Source organism: Uloborus diversus, chromosome 1 (genome assembly GCF_026930045.1).
Source record: "Uloborus diversus isolate 005 chromosome 1, Udiv.v.3.1, whole genome shotgun sequence".
Classification (NCBI taxonomy): Eukaryota; Metazoa; Arthropoda; class Arachnida; order Araneae; family Uloboridae; genus Uloborus; species Uloborus diversus.
In genome coordinates, this window is record NC_072731.1 from 34197878 (window position 1) to 34213215 (window position 15338).

Consider the following 15338-nt stretch of genomic DNA (forward strand, 5'->3'; position numbering starts at 1 on the left):
ATGGATGAAAGAAATCTAAACATTGAGATTACTGATACTGATGATCCAGCAGGTCCGATTGAGATACTGTTAGGAGCTGATATCGCTGCAAGTATTTTTACTGGCGAACAAGTAAAACTTTCTAACGGTCTTCTCGCAACTGAAACTTATTTAGGCTGGACATTGATGGGGAAATTACCCTTTTTTAGCAGTAATGAAAATTTCGCCATGACGGTAACATCACTATTTACTGAAGAAGCTTCCATTGAAGATTTATGGAATTTAGATGTAATTGGAATAACAGATTCAACTCAATGGAAGACAAAAGAAGAAGAAGATTTTATGACGAAGATGAATTTTTTGAATTCTGTGACAATCAAGGCAGAAGGGCGTTATGATGTTGCTTTGCCCTGGAAGGAAGAACACGTTCCGTTGCCTTCGAATAAATACTTAGCAAAAAGAAGATTAGAAAAAATGACCAATGGATTGAATTCAAAGAACTTGTACGCAAAATATGATGAAACATTAGAAGAGTGGTATAAAGTGGGTATAATTGAAGAAGTGCCTCTAGAAGAAACCGTAGTTCAAAGCCATTACTTGCCACACAGACCTGTGGTGAAACAGTATGGAACAACGAAAATTCGTCCTGTCTTCGATGCGTCAGCAAGAGAGAAATCAATGCCCTCTTTAAATTAATGATTGAATTCTGGTCCGAATCTCTTAGAACTTATTCCTAATCTTCTGTTGAAGTTCAGAGAAAGAAAATATGGGGTCATTTCCGACATTGAGAAAGCTTTTCTGCAAATAATTGTCGTGAAGAAGACAGAATTTTTCTATGGTTGACTAAAGGCGGAAAATTAAAAGCATTTTTTTACTCGAAGGTTGATCCTGAATCTGAAAAGAGGTTTCTAAGTTGGTTTAATGAACTGTATGTATTAGAAAAAATCATTATACCACGTTGGATCGACATTTCTGATGAGAGCCAAGTCATTAGTATTCACACCTTCTCTGATGTTAGTCAACATGCTCATGCTGCTGTTGTTTTCATAAGAGTTGAAAGGGGTCACACAGCAACAGTTCATCTCTTGGCTGCAAAATCTCGAGTTGCCCCACCAAAGACTATCACCATACCTCGCTTGGAGTTGATTGCAGCACTTATTGGAGCAAGACTGTGTACTTTTGTATTGGAAGGACTAAACTACGTTGATCGACAGGACATAAAACTTAATTTCTGGACAGATTCAACAACAGTTTTGGCGTGGATAAAAAATGAAGAAATATGGTCGGTGTTCGTAAGAAATCGTGTCAAGGAAATTAAAAAGCTAACGGCACCTGAATGTTGGAAATGGGTCCCTGGCGAATTAAATCCAGCTGATCTCCCCTCCAGAGGTTGTACTTCTCAAGATTTGATAGTATCTAAATGGTGGGAGAGGCCTTCATGGATAAAAGAAGATCCAACGAAATGGCCTTCTTCTGAGCAAGATTACGACTTGGAGGCTATATCAAAAGAAAAAAGGAAGTTGAAAGGTACTTCTGCTTGTTTTTCCAATGAAAATATTGAAGATAAAAAAGGTAGGCATAATTCTAAAGAATTGTTATACCATTATTTTTCAAGCTTTGACAAAATACTACTCATGGTAGCTTGGGTAAGACGCTTCATTTTTAACTGCCAAAATCCAGCAACAAGGATGAACGGTGAATTATCATATCAAGAAGTCGCTGAAGCTGAAAAGATAATTTTGAAGACTATCCAGATGGAATATTTTAATGATGAGAATATAAAGCATCTGAAATCGTTAGCGACTCATAAAGAAACCAACGGTCTTCTTCGTCTCAAAACTACGCTAACTTACAGATCTGACCCTGCTGATTTCAAAAACCCAGTTATTTTGCCACCTAATCATGAAGCAGTAAAAAGACTCACAATGACGGAACATGTGAAGAACTGTTATACAGGCTCTCAAATGCTATTAAATATCTTAAGGGAGCACTACTGGATCTTAAACGGCAGGAAAGCTATTAGAAGTGTCATATCAAAATGTGCTACATGTTTAAGGCATGCGAAGCGTAATTTGAGTGCACCTGCATGCGCCTTACCGGAAAATAGAGTGAAAGACGCTGCTATATTTGAAATAATTGGTTTTGATTTGGCGGGACCTTTGTATTTAAAGGATGGGTCTAAGGCTTGGATTTGTATATATACTTGTGCAATCTATCGTGCAGTACATTTATAGCAGTCAATGTCCACCGAAGCATTTCTTCAGAGTTTTCGAAGATTTATATCACGAAGAGGAAGACCTTCTACAGTATACTGTGATAACGGAAGCAACTTTGTTGGAGCTGCAAATCACTTAAAACTGGTAGACTGGAGCAAACTTGCAGAATATAGTACAACAAAGAAAATTAAATGGCTGTTTAACCCTCCAACGGCTGCCTGGTGGGGTGGTTTTCGGGAAAGGTTGATCGGTGTTATGAAACAAATTTTAAAAAAAAATTTTAGGGAAGGTTTTTCTTTCTTATGAAGAAATGACAACTATTTTATGTGAAGCAGAATGGATAATCAACTCTCGGCCACTTACACATGTATCAGGCAACGATTGTGAAATAATCCCATTGTCACCCAATTCATTCTTACAGGATTTTCGACAACTGAGTGTTCCTGATATAGATCACTTTGACACGACTACTATGAACAGAAGATTAAAGTATCGTCAAAATTTAATAGTGGATTTGAGAAAAAGATTTCGTTCAGAGTATTTAGGGTTTCTAGTTCAAAAACGTGATAATAGTAAGCACAATATGAAAATTAAAGTTGGAGACATTGTTTTAATTGGGAGTGACTGTACAAAATGTATTGATTGGCCTTTAGGTCGTGTACAAGAACTAATACCGGGAAAGGATGGCATATCAAGAGTAGTGCGTCCACAAACAAGCAAAGGACAGTTGCTTAGACCGATTCAGAGGATTTTTCCGTTGGAAATTTCGCCAAATTGTGATGAGTTTAGAAAGGGCAACTGTTTGATAAAGGATGATGCCAACCTCCTGACCGACTTAATTTGTAATAACTTAATTATTTCTGAACTTTTGGCCTTCCTCTCAGATTTTGAACTTTAACTTTTGATAGTTAAGTTGTCTCTCGCCAACTTAAGGTGGGAGGATGTTAAGCCTTGCAAATAGTTTATGTAAAGTTATGTTTTGAGCCGCGTGTTTCGGCATCCCTGTTGTCAAGGCAACAATAGCTTTGGTTAAAATTGCTTGTTCGGAAGATTTGGGAGAGCAGAGTTTGCAATGTAAAAAGATCAAATAAAACTACTATCCTGTTAACCTTATAATCTATGGAGTCTGGTTAGTTGCAAGTATTTTTAAGTATAGCTACCGGTTTTTAGTATAATTTCAATAAGGCATGATAATGCAACAATTTTGTTATTATTTCTCAAGTTACTTTCTGTGTCATAATTTCTGCTAATTCCGATTTCAATTTTCGACAGCACAATGAAATTCATAGTAATTATCAAGTTATTTTCGTAAACGATTTTTATCTAATTTTGGGGCTGAGCTTAAGCAATCTTAAAAAATGTGGATTTTTAGTATTTGGAGCTTATCAAGTGTAGCAGGTTTTTGAATTTTTCTTTGATTCAAACCCAGATATCAATTCAAAGCGTTTTGAAATCTTTTTTTTACTATATCCTGGTTCAAAAAGGTTTTTAAATGTCAGCTTACAAACTTCTGAAAGTTGCAGAAGGTTAGACGTGAATATCAGCTATCCCATTTTTAAGCCAGAATCAGGGTGAAAATTAGGAACATAGAAAACAAAAGCTTCATTTCCTTACCTGTTCTTGCTCACAAGAAAACAAAATGATTGGATCAACGATAAAACATGACCGAAATTTAGCTGCTTCTTTTCCTGCAGAATAAAGCAATACATCAGGGGCGTAGCTAAGGGGGGGTTTGGGGACAACCCCCCCCCGAAACGTTAGTCTCAAAAAAAAAAAAGAAAAAGAAGAGGGAAGAGAAAGAAAAAAAAGAAGAAAGAGAAAAAAAATCACTACGACTTTTTTCTATGTAACAAAGGTCAAAAATTCACTTCGCTCCCCCCCCCCCCAATGCCATTGAAAATCTGCTCCATGAGTGACCCTCAAGTATAAAGACGCTTCCCTCTGCTGCGACAATTTTTTGATAATTGAGTGACTTTTGAGACTTCGCTTTAGAAATGAGATTGTTTGTTAAATCCACGTATAGGCAGCCTTTCTTTGTCATAGATTCTGCAAATTGTTAAATATGTTTAATTTTATGAGCCGTGCAGTGAGAAAATTGCATACAGTCGAATCTGTATATTTCGAATTAGAAAAAATCGAGATAATGAGGCTTTGAATTACGGAGGCTTTAAGAAACTTTTTATAGAAATTTGAAATATGATGGTGAAAATTTGAAATCGATACTAAAGACAATATGGGCTCTTGATTAAAATTCCTCTTTATTAGTTTTGTTAGGTATTTATTCTATTATTACATTATTAAGTGCTTTATTGCGAGTTTAAGGAATCATTTTGACAGTAAAAGAAACTTTAAAGCATATCTTTTTCAAGAAAAGTCTTTTATTGCTTTTTGGTCCCTGAATTTTTTTTTTTTGGTTTCATTATTTATCATCTCATTCATTTTTATCCTCTTGAGGTTAGCAATTGCAGCAAATCTAACTTGGCCAGTAGTCTACGATTTTTCTTTTTTCATTACTTGAAAAAAAACTTACACTTTCTTTTCACTCCTATCATTTCGGTTTTCTAAGGAATCACAATTTTAAGAAAGAGAGCAACCAAAGAACAGTACTAATCCAGATAACAGAGCGAAATGGCTTTTAACTTGAATGACCTTTAACCATAAACTTTAATGTTCATCTTAACATGCCAAACCTGTGAATTTCACCCCTTAACTCTTCTTCCAAGAAAGTGCGCGAAATGAATGTCCTTTGGTTAATCTTCCTGGAAAGCCTATTCGTGGAACGCATTAACTGCCTCCTCAGCTCTTGAAGACAATTCCTCTGTTTCCGAGTTGAAAAAAATAAATGTTTTTGTTTGCTGCTTTGAAGATAATTAGGCTTCGAATCCGAAAATGATAGCATAACCGGAATTCGAGACGATAGAGATTTTTGTTGGTCTGGTCTCGTATGTGTCATAGGTCATAGTCAAAACTACCTTTGCTAACCAGAGTATCCATTGCAATCACATTGATTCTTCAGCCAGTATTTACTGCATATTCCTTTGGAAACGTACAGTCTGTTTAAAGTAGTACATTCTAAGTGAAAGTTGTTGCATAATGAAACGAACAAGACCGATAACAAGCTTTTTTCAACTCAAAGAAAAAAATTAAAATGATGAAAAGGATTGCTCTAAAAAGAGAAAGTTAACGTCGTCTGAAGAAAACGAAGTACAGTCTGCAAAGCAGTGTTAGTCCCATCGGACTCTTCTGAAGGTAATTTTATTTTAATTCAAAAGAAAAACTGCATAGCATTACATGAATAAAATGTTTAAAAACGAGATGAATCTAGATTATTTCTATTAGCTTGGTTCGGATTAAAAAGTAGAAAATAAAAAAGACTTCTGTTTATAATACCCGAAAATTGCTGTTGCTCTCTCAAATAGATATTTATGTAAATTCTAAAGCAGCTAATAAAATTAAAAATAAATATCTTTATAAATATAATATCTTTATAGTCTGACCACCGATGAGATTGAAAGCCAAACATCCAGTTTACAGGCGGAAATGGAATTATCTATTAGCTTTCAGGGATGCCAGCTTTTGTAGATGTGTGTTAGCCTCTAAATTAAGCAGTCACACTGAAATGAACGGAACACGTTCATCAAATATTTGATTTCCCCCTGATTTGGATAGACTGGTTTTGACAAGACGTTGCTAGAAAATTTTACTTTAAATTAAATGGAAGGAAAAGAAAAAAAAAGTTAAAGTTTCCATAACATTAAAAAAATAAAAAATTCTTTGCTTTTGTTTTGTTTGACACAAGTATCGGAATTGGGGCACCCCATTCCAAAGTATGTAAGATTCACCTCACTCTTATTTTATTTAATACTAAAAAAATTTACACACACACACACACACACACACACACACACACACATATATATATATATATATATATATATATACTAGCAAAAATACCAGGCGTTGCCTGGGTCAGTAATAATTGTGAGAAACAATCGCTGCTTACGAAAGCGCAAAGTGAAGCATATAAAAATTTGAAGAATTTCCAAAATATATCTAACAAAAACAAAGATCACTAAAAAAAAAAACTGTGCGCTTTATTACTTAATAGTATACACACGCACAAAAGAAAAAATGCTCTCTACTATGTTTACCTAAGTGTCAAAAAGTGAGTTTCCAAATGTTTAAATGGCTTTAGACTCATGTTTGCTCCGGAGAAGCCTTGATTCAAAATTTACATAACGATTACTTTTAATATTGCTGTTGTTAGGCAAAGAATTTTCATAACAATGGGTTTAATCTTTAATCATTTGATGTGGAAATTACATGACATTCACAGTTTTCGATCACGCCGTTTTTAAACTAAGATTCTTAGCCATAAATTATAGCCTAAGTTGTTCCCTGATAATATAGCTATCAGTGGTGAAAAAATGGTTAAAATCCTTCCAGTAGGTTTGAAGTTTACTCCGGACATCCGGACAGAAGTAGCCCTTTATGTATAAAGATAAGGATGCAACTCCTAAGAAAGCAATAAATATCATGCTTGCTCCAGAGAGGCCTTGATTCCAAATTTACATTATGATTACTATTAATGTTCCTGTTATTAGGCAACGAATTTTCGAAACAATGGGTTTAATCTTTAATCATTTGATGTGGAAATTACATGACATTTACTGTTTTCGATCACAACGTTCTTAAACTAAATTTTTTAACAATAAATTATAGCCTAAGTTGTTCCCCGATTATGTAGCTATCTATGGTAAAAAAAATGGTTAAAATCCCTCCAGTAGTTTTGAAGTTTACACCGGACATCCAGACAGAGATTAGCCCTTTATGTATAAAGATATATATATATATATATATATATATATATATAAAAGAAGAACCCCCCCCCCCCCGAAAGTCGGGTCTAGCCACGCCTCTGCAAAACATAACGGTTTTTTTAGTAAAAATCTAACAGATCCATATCTGAACGATAGCAAACTAAAAAGAAAAAGCTGAACCATGTCGAAAACGTTAACTTGATCAGGTTTCTATGCAGAGTATTTTAAGAATAATACAACACAAATTCAAAAAAAAAAAAAAAAAAAAAAAAAAAATAGAATACTTAAACTTTTTGAGGAAAAAGCTTAAGTTAACAAAATATAAGAACATAGTAGGTATTTAAATGGACTTGCCGACTTTCTTAGACACTAAAGGGTACATAACACTTCAAACAAAATTAATTAAAAATCATCTTAGACAGAATTATCCAAAAGTTTATAGTGATTGTATTTTACATTGAGTCAAAAAATAGAATATTAAAATTAAAATTAAAAAAAAAAAAAAAACCTTTTTAATAGAAACAATATCAATATTCGGTAGCAATATCAATAATCTGTAGCTCTGTCTGTATATTTTTTGCAAGAATCACATCTTCAATCATTTCAGATTTAAACTCCACCAGCTGCTTACATTCAAGCTGCTCTGATACTGTTTCCATACCCTCTTTAATGAAGCAATGAGTTCAACTTTGTTAACGGGCTCTAGGTCTTAAACTTTTTTCTTTGGATTTGACGATGCTACAAATTTTGAATGGTATTGAGATCGGTATAGTTGTTTGGTCAGTTTAATACCGAAATCCTTCCTTCAGCTTAAAATTTGTGAGTAGATTTAGAAATGTGATACGAAGGGGGAATCTTGCTCAAAGATAAATGTGCCACTGAATGTGTCCCTGCTGTGCCTCAGAAGAGAGTATCATGCAGTAATCCAGTGAACTTTGATAAACAGCGGAATAAATATTGTTTTAAGATAGATGCGATTGTCCACTTCCAGCAACTCTCATGCCTCCCCATACCATAAACGATGTTTCAATTTGAGAGAACGTTTTACACAAGTTTTATTCAGCGCTTCGCTTTTGTAATGCCAAACCCAAACATCTCTTTCTTCAACATCTTCAACAGATATTTCGAATAAAGATTCATCACAGACTAAAATATTTTCTCCGAATTGTTGCCCCTGGATGAGCTTCTCTTTGCTCCAAGAGAGTTGGGAACGTCTCTGCTTACTTAGAGGACCCGCAATCGCAACTACACTTTAAGCAATCGTCCAAGTATAGTTGGCTTGGACACGATAACTACAGATTCTTCCCAACACTTATGGATGTAAGAGGCATTTTTAAAACTTATTTTGTAGAATTCACAGTGATTTGTGTTCATCTCTATCAGCCGTTTCAAACTTTCTACCGCATTTACTTCAGTTATTTTTTAAATGGTTGATCCTTCTATATTCCTTTAAAATCTTTAAGAACATATATAGCAAAATCCTTCTTTTAATCCAAGATTTACTGTTTTTTTTTTCTGACTTCAAGCAATAATACAGTAAGAAATTTCCTTGTTTCCGATTTTATCACGTGACGACCCATTTTTAGCAAAAGAATAACTAAAAGTTTTCTGGGCGCCAAGCTTTGAACTTGTCGCAACCTACACTGTTAACAGGCATGCAAATATTTTCGCTACTTTTCGAATTTACATTAAATGAGTAGATTATTCTAATTTTTTGACCCATATAAAAAATCAACATACTTTTCAAATTTGTTAACGACCCCTATATTGTTAAAACAATACCTTTAAGGTTGTTGAAATGGTTTCACCCATTTATTAATAACATGTTTTACTTTGTTTAATTACCTTGCATTCATTTTGCCCGTCTCAGTGACGAGTTTTGTTTAAACAGTTATGATATTCTTTTTTTTTTTTTTTTGAATCTGGGTTCTATTAGTTAATTAGTTATTGCAAATTTAAAAACACGTTTATATCTTCTTATTTGTAAGTCTTGTTTCATTCAAAACAGTACTAATTAACACTTAATTATGCGAGCGTGTTTTGTCGACAAAAATAAATAAACATAGCGAATGTTTCTGAATTAAAAGAAATAGTTTTACGAGAAACATATTTTTAAAATTGATTTTTTTTAAGCATTGCATTTTTACCAAGTCTTATTTTCTAAAAAAAAAAAAATCATATCCAAGCACTTAGATTTGAATGAAGGTGATTATTATTAGTAATCAATTCTTTCTGCAACAAAAATTTCTTGCGTCATTGAGAACTTTAAATTCGAAATCAGATACTTTAATTTTAAGTAATAAATTTGTAACACTGTAATTATAATGAATTGCGTTTCACTAAAGTGAAGAAGAAATTTTCAGCTCTAAAGAAGTGGAATAAACTAATTCAATGAACAACTGAAAGAAAGACAAATTTCTTTTTCTCAACTCAAACGAATATTTTCACTGATTATATTTATACGATGTTTACGTCATGCGAACTCAAATTATGCTAGTTTTATTTCGTATTTACTTAAATTTGTTAAAAATAAAGGTAACTAATTATGACTTGTAGAATGCATAGGCTTCTCCAATTCATAAATAATATGTATTACTACACCTGAATAGGTTGTATTTATTTCATTTTTTGTTTTAGAAAATTTTATGTAAAACCAGATAAAATGATCATAATGTTAGAAGCTTAGCTATTTGAATATTGCAAAGCAATGTTTGTATCGTATTCGATTCAATCAAATGATGTTGGAGTTAAATAAGCCTCTAAGAAATAATTCAAAGTAAAAACATCATGATACTTCCCATAGAAATTATCAGCTCTTTGTTAGATACAGGTTAAAAAGGGGAAAACGGGGAAAAGTGAAATGGTGAAATATTTACTCTGCTTTTAGCACCACCTATCTAGTAATATTTTACCTGTGTAGTAACACATGTAGTCTGTTATAGTCAAGAAAAAACAACAATTGATAATCTGGGTGGATTATTTTCTTCTAATTTTATCACAATTGCGTTTCAGTAGTAAAATTATACGCGTAAGAAGCAGGGGCGGCAGATAGGAGGGTCAAGAGAGGGCGGTCGCACCCCCAAATTGTATGAGCAGAATGATAGAAAATGGGTGAATTCAATTTATGTAAGTCGGAAATCAATGTTCATTAAAAGAAATTTCGCTGGTTCTCAGTAACTATTTGATGAAACTCGACACATTCCCAGACTATAAAAAGTGTTTTTCGTTATTTGGATAATGACTTAGGAATTCTTGAAGTGTTTTCCGGCCTTTTCAGCACATAGAAAACTGATAGAGAACCATGGCTAATTTTATTAACTAAAGAAGACATTTTCTCATATAGGCTAAATATTTCATACTTGTGTGCCCAGTGTAACGATGGTATGTCCAATATAAGAGGCTCGTGCAAAGTGGTGTGGCTGCATGGTTTTCACAAGAAAATTTCTTGATATTTTACATTCACTTTACGCTCATTTTTTAATGTATATTTATTTAATGAGTGTCCACCGCTTTCTTCTGCTAGAAACACGTTTCAGCTGCTCAATGCATTATATGCTTTCAAAAAACTTCTTAAAAATGCATGTGATTATTGAATTAAAAAAAAAAAACATAGCAACAAATACCTGTTATGCGAATAATTATGCAAGCTCGGAGTGACACAAAATGGTTTTCAAGAGTTAAAACCATAAAAATATTTCTCTATAACTTCAAAGCAGTGATTTGACGACTGGAAGAATTATTACAAAACAATTCTTTCACTGATGAAAAAGCTCATGCCTTTTATCATGTTTGACTTCGTTTGAATTTTTATTCAATTTTTTTGTACTGAGGAAAGTTTTTGAAAAATACTTTACTCTATTAAAACATCTTCAATCCGTTACCCTTAATTTTCGAACTATTCAAGTCACAGTTCAATCTACAACTGATCTGTGCACCACACTACCATAATTCAATTTACAATTGAAACAGAAAATAGATTTTACATAGATGTGTGTTTCAATCAAGCGTGAAACGTAAAAAAAAACAAAAAAAAAAAAAGACAAAAATCCACATGATGATGTGAAGTCAAATATTGATTTTTTCAATTTTGTATGAAGTAATAGATTCAGTTTCGAATAAAATTAACACAAGGTTTAATGATAATTATTTCTCTGTATGATTGGCTCTATATTATCTGGATTGGATTTTTGAAACGAAAAATAAAATGTTTCAGTTATGAGTAAAATTTTTAGCACGAGGCATGAAAAATTACAAGCAATATAGCGACAGACTGGTTATCACATCCAGAGACTGCAGTTTCGTCCTTGTTATGAACTCATCAGTCTTGAATAATGAATAACAGAGCTGGAGGCAGATGACATCTCATTGAAACTGAGAGCGCCGACGAGACTAGATTATTCACTGATGAAAAATTAAGCAACTCACAATTTTTGAAGTTGCCCTGGGTGATTTTGAAGAGCACGATATAAAAAGTGTTTTCATACATCACTTTGTTACTTCAATTATCTCAGCTAGTAGAGAAAGATTTTTTATGTCCCAGGAGGTTAGAGAATTATTTTCGAAGCACAATGGGCAAAATATTCAAACGAAGTCATACATGCTAAAGGGCATGAGCTTTTCCACCATCTTTTATATTTAGCTGTACTGACAAAACAGCACGACACTGGGCACTGATAGATTAGTAACACGATTCCCTGCTCTTCCGAATTCCAAAAATCATGCATTAAAACTTTTCCAAAAGGTATAAAAACTTTAGTATCGAGAAGTTTTGTATAACTTATTAGAAAGTGAATCAAAATTTTAATTATTTCTAAACACTAATTTTTATTCATATTAAACCGATTTTATGACCACTTCCTGTTAGCTAATGTGAGCTTGGTACCGCACTGTGGTAGTACATATTTAAGAATCTCGACCCCCCAAATGAAATGCTAAAATGCCGCCCCTGGTAAGAAGCCCTATATTATTTAACAAAAAGCCCTTGTGGCATGTTTTTTTGTAATGATTTTTAAATCATAAAAAATATCTTTTATTATATTTTATGCGTAGAATTTTCGGAATATTCTGATTCGAAATCAAATACAGCTCATATTCCATCAATATCAGCTCGATATTTAAAGATAGACCTTTTCTTAGGCTTTATAAAAAGAAATTTCATTTTGAAATTGCTTTCGAAAAAGAATTTCAGAAGAATCAGAATTAAAAAAAAGAAGATGGAATGCTATCGAATGACAGGGAAAGTTCTGTGAAAAGTGAAGCTGCGTACAAGGAAACATAAAGCATACGGTTTCTTTCTGTCTCTGTCTTTGTCTGGTGACAAAAGATAAATTATGTCGGCAGAAAAACTTATAAATAAATTACATTGTCACCACCGGCACACAAATAGACGAGCACGAACAAAGTTATCTTTCAGTGTGTTTTTGTGCTTAAGACGCAAAAATAAATGTCTTTTGCTCTCAAAATGGTGATTGGAAAGGAGTTAGAACAGCAAAAGATAGATTGATAAACATGTCAGGAATAGTTGTTCTGTTGGAGTGTAGGTTTTTGGGGAAATCTATGTTCTTACCATTAAACCGTATAACGGTTTTGAATAGTTATAAATATAAACCAATCCTGATATAAAATTTTCATTCTGTTTACAAATAAACAAATTTCAATTGATCAAAAATAAATAAATAAATGACAGTAATAATAATAATATGTCAATAATAATGACGTGTAACCCGCCTCCCCGGCTTCAAGGTAAAAAGTTTTGTTTATATTAGGTTCCAAAATTATCAAGAAACCCATAAACTCACAACACCCACAAATCTACCGAGAGACACGCACTTCCCTCAAGCCATAACTTTAGTTTAAACTTTTTAAACTTAAAATGCTAATTAAGTTATTTATTTTATGTCTTACTAGCAGTACTCGCACGGCGATACCCGTGATAAGAAATTAAAGTAAGTCCTTTGAAAAAAAAAAAAAAAACCGCTTCCCCCTTCTGATGTGATATTATCACTTTTTTTTAACTAAAGTGCGTACACACCACTTCAAAAAACATATTAAAGTCTCTTTGGAATTTAAAACTATTCTCCAAAGCACATAAAAAGATTAACAGTAGCTTTAACACTTAAAATAATTCTTCAACTGTATAGTTCATCGTTTAACACGCCAAGCAATAACGCTACCTTAACTCTGCCCTTTAGCGAGTGAAGCGGGTTTTTTTCTGCAATACAAAATGTTCCGCCAAATAAACAATACTAAAACAAAAACGTTGTTAAGAACAATCACAATTGAATAACACGACAAATCAAATTATTTACTTAGATAAGTAACTATCTTGAAATATATGAACAAAAACAAATGTTGAAGAAATAAGGAAAACAAAAACCAATAGAAAAATCTACATAATCAAATTATGTACCCAAATATGGAGAAAAAAAAGTTTGCTGATCACAACAGTTCTACAATAGCGTAGCCGACCACGCGTCTGTGACGCGCGACATGGTTCCTCACAGCTATCGACCCTTTTGGTCAGCGCCCTCTCGATGAGTTAACTTACTCCGCCATCTATTAGGAATTAAAAGAACTAAACAATTAATTAAACATTCAATTTACCATTACAAATATTTCATTCAATCTGATTCCGGAAAAAAACCCCCTACCTTATAGCCTTTCTCAATCAATGGATTATTCAACATAGAAATATTCAACATACGTTCAAACAAACAAACAAAATCTTTAGCCTTTTATTATTAATATAGATTTGTACTACTAGATATTTTTTACAAGCCATAAAATTCGTGCTATATTCATGCTTTGGTATACTTTTAAAACTTTTCCCCTCTTTTTATTTATTTACCTATTTTTTTATTTATTTATTTATTTTTCTTTGAAGAATAAATTGCTTAAAATGAAAGCCTTGTTTTATTGACGCTTCTTTCTGGAAGTTTTCTTTTCTTCAAAATCTGGTTGAAACATGTACAAATACTTTATAGTCTGTAAAGTTTCCCTCAAACTCAAAAAAAAAAAAAAAAAAAAAAACACCTTTTTACAATTCCAAGTAAGTAGTTCATAAGACGTTTAAAGATTTCTTTTTCTCCATTTCTCCATTGAAATACTAGTTGTACTCTCACGTTGATGATCTTACTATGAATTTAAAGAATGTTTTCTAAGTAATTAACAGTCTGCCCCTCCCCCGAGTTGATTATAAAAGTCTGTCCCAAGTAATAAAGAAAAAAGTCTTTGTCTTTAACTAAAATACTACGCCCTTTAACCTAAGATCTAACTTTTTTTCATGTAGAGGTACAATATTCTATTAGAGTAACAACGACCTTGAACGAGAATGAAATAAAAAAAAAGTATTGCATCAGTTAGAGCAAACCAAGAATCCTCCGGCTTGAAGAAAAGAAATTTAATTGAAATATACATTATAATTCATAAACATTCTGCACTCTTTCGAGGAAAAAATAGTTTTATCAAATATCGTTACAATTACAACTCAAAAGAAAAATTACGCTCTCTCTTAGGAGAAATCTAATTAAACACAATTAGCACAAAATGAAATTCGCCTTCCCCATCTTTCGAAGAATTCAAAAGTTCCAAAACAGTTACAGCCCCTACACTCCATATTTTACATCGTTATGTAGCAAAACTGCCATAAGTAGTTTAGAAAGTCAGTTTTTAATTCATGGTCTCAAACATGGACCAATAACATATGCTCAATTATTAAATTGTGTTCAGACTCGGAACTTTTCTAAATAAAAAACACTTATAAATCCTGCTTAAATGTCGTTTCAATCGGTTCACCTCCTATTGCATTAATAGCTCGATGGTTGAAATTTTACTTCTGCTCTCGTTTAACAATAAGCTAAAATAATATCGCATAATTTTGCTAAGTCTGAACATTTGACAAAACAGAAGAAGCCGAATATCGAATATTTATCTAACTGGAAAAATAGAGAATAGTAAACTACTGGATATTTGTTACTGTTATAGCTATAGTTCTTTAGTTCTTTTCTCTTTTCATATATTATTCCCAATAAGAAATTCTATCCAATGACAGCGCTGATTTAAAAGAAACAAATACAGCACTCACATAAGTGAAATAGCTATTCGCTAGAAGGAGCGGCTAACCATAAAATGAGAGGAGTACCCCCCCCCCTCCACCCTCTTCTCCTCACCTTGAAAAATATTATAAAAATGCGTCTTTCAAATGTGACTCGCTTTAACTTAAAACCCAAATATTACCTTTAACTTAATATCTTCTTTAACACAAACATCTTTATTTCCCTAGCTGTTGTTTTATAACTGCTAGCAATTAAGGGAATTCTGAGAA

At 32.8% G+C, this 15338-nt stretch overlaps 1 protein-coding gene across 1 annotated transcript; it reads left to right on the forward strand.

Moving 5' to 3' along the window:
- On the forward strand, positions 1-675 carry LOC129234345 (uncharacterized). Its single transcript, XM_054868337.1, has one exon. It carries the CDS (start codon positions 1-3, stop codon positions 673-675), a length of 675 nt encoding a protein of 224 aa, XP_054724312.1.
- The last annotated feature ends 14663 nt before the right edge of the window (positions 676-15338 follow it).

What these genes read in the sequence shown, in the direction of transcription:
- LOC129234345 (XM_054868337.1), top strand. Translation starts at nt 1, where the DNA reads ATGGATGAAAGAAATCTAAACATTGAGATTACTGATACTGATGATCCA.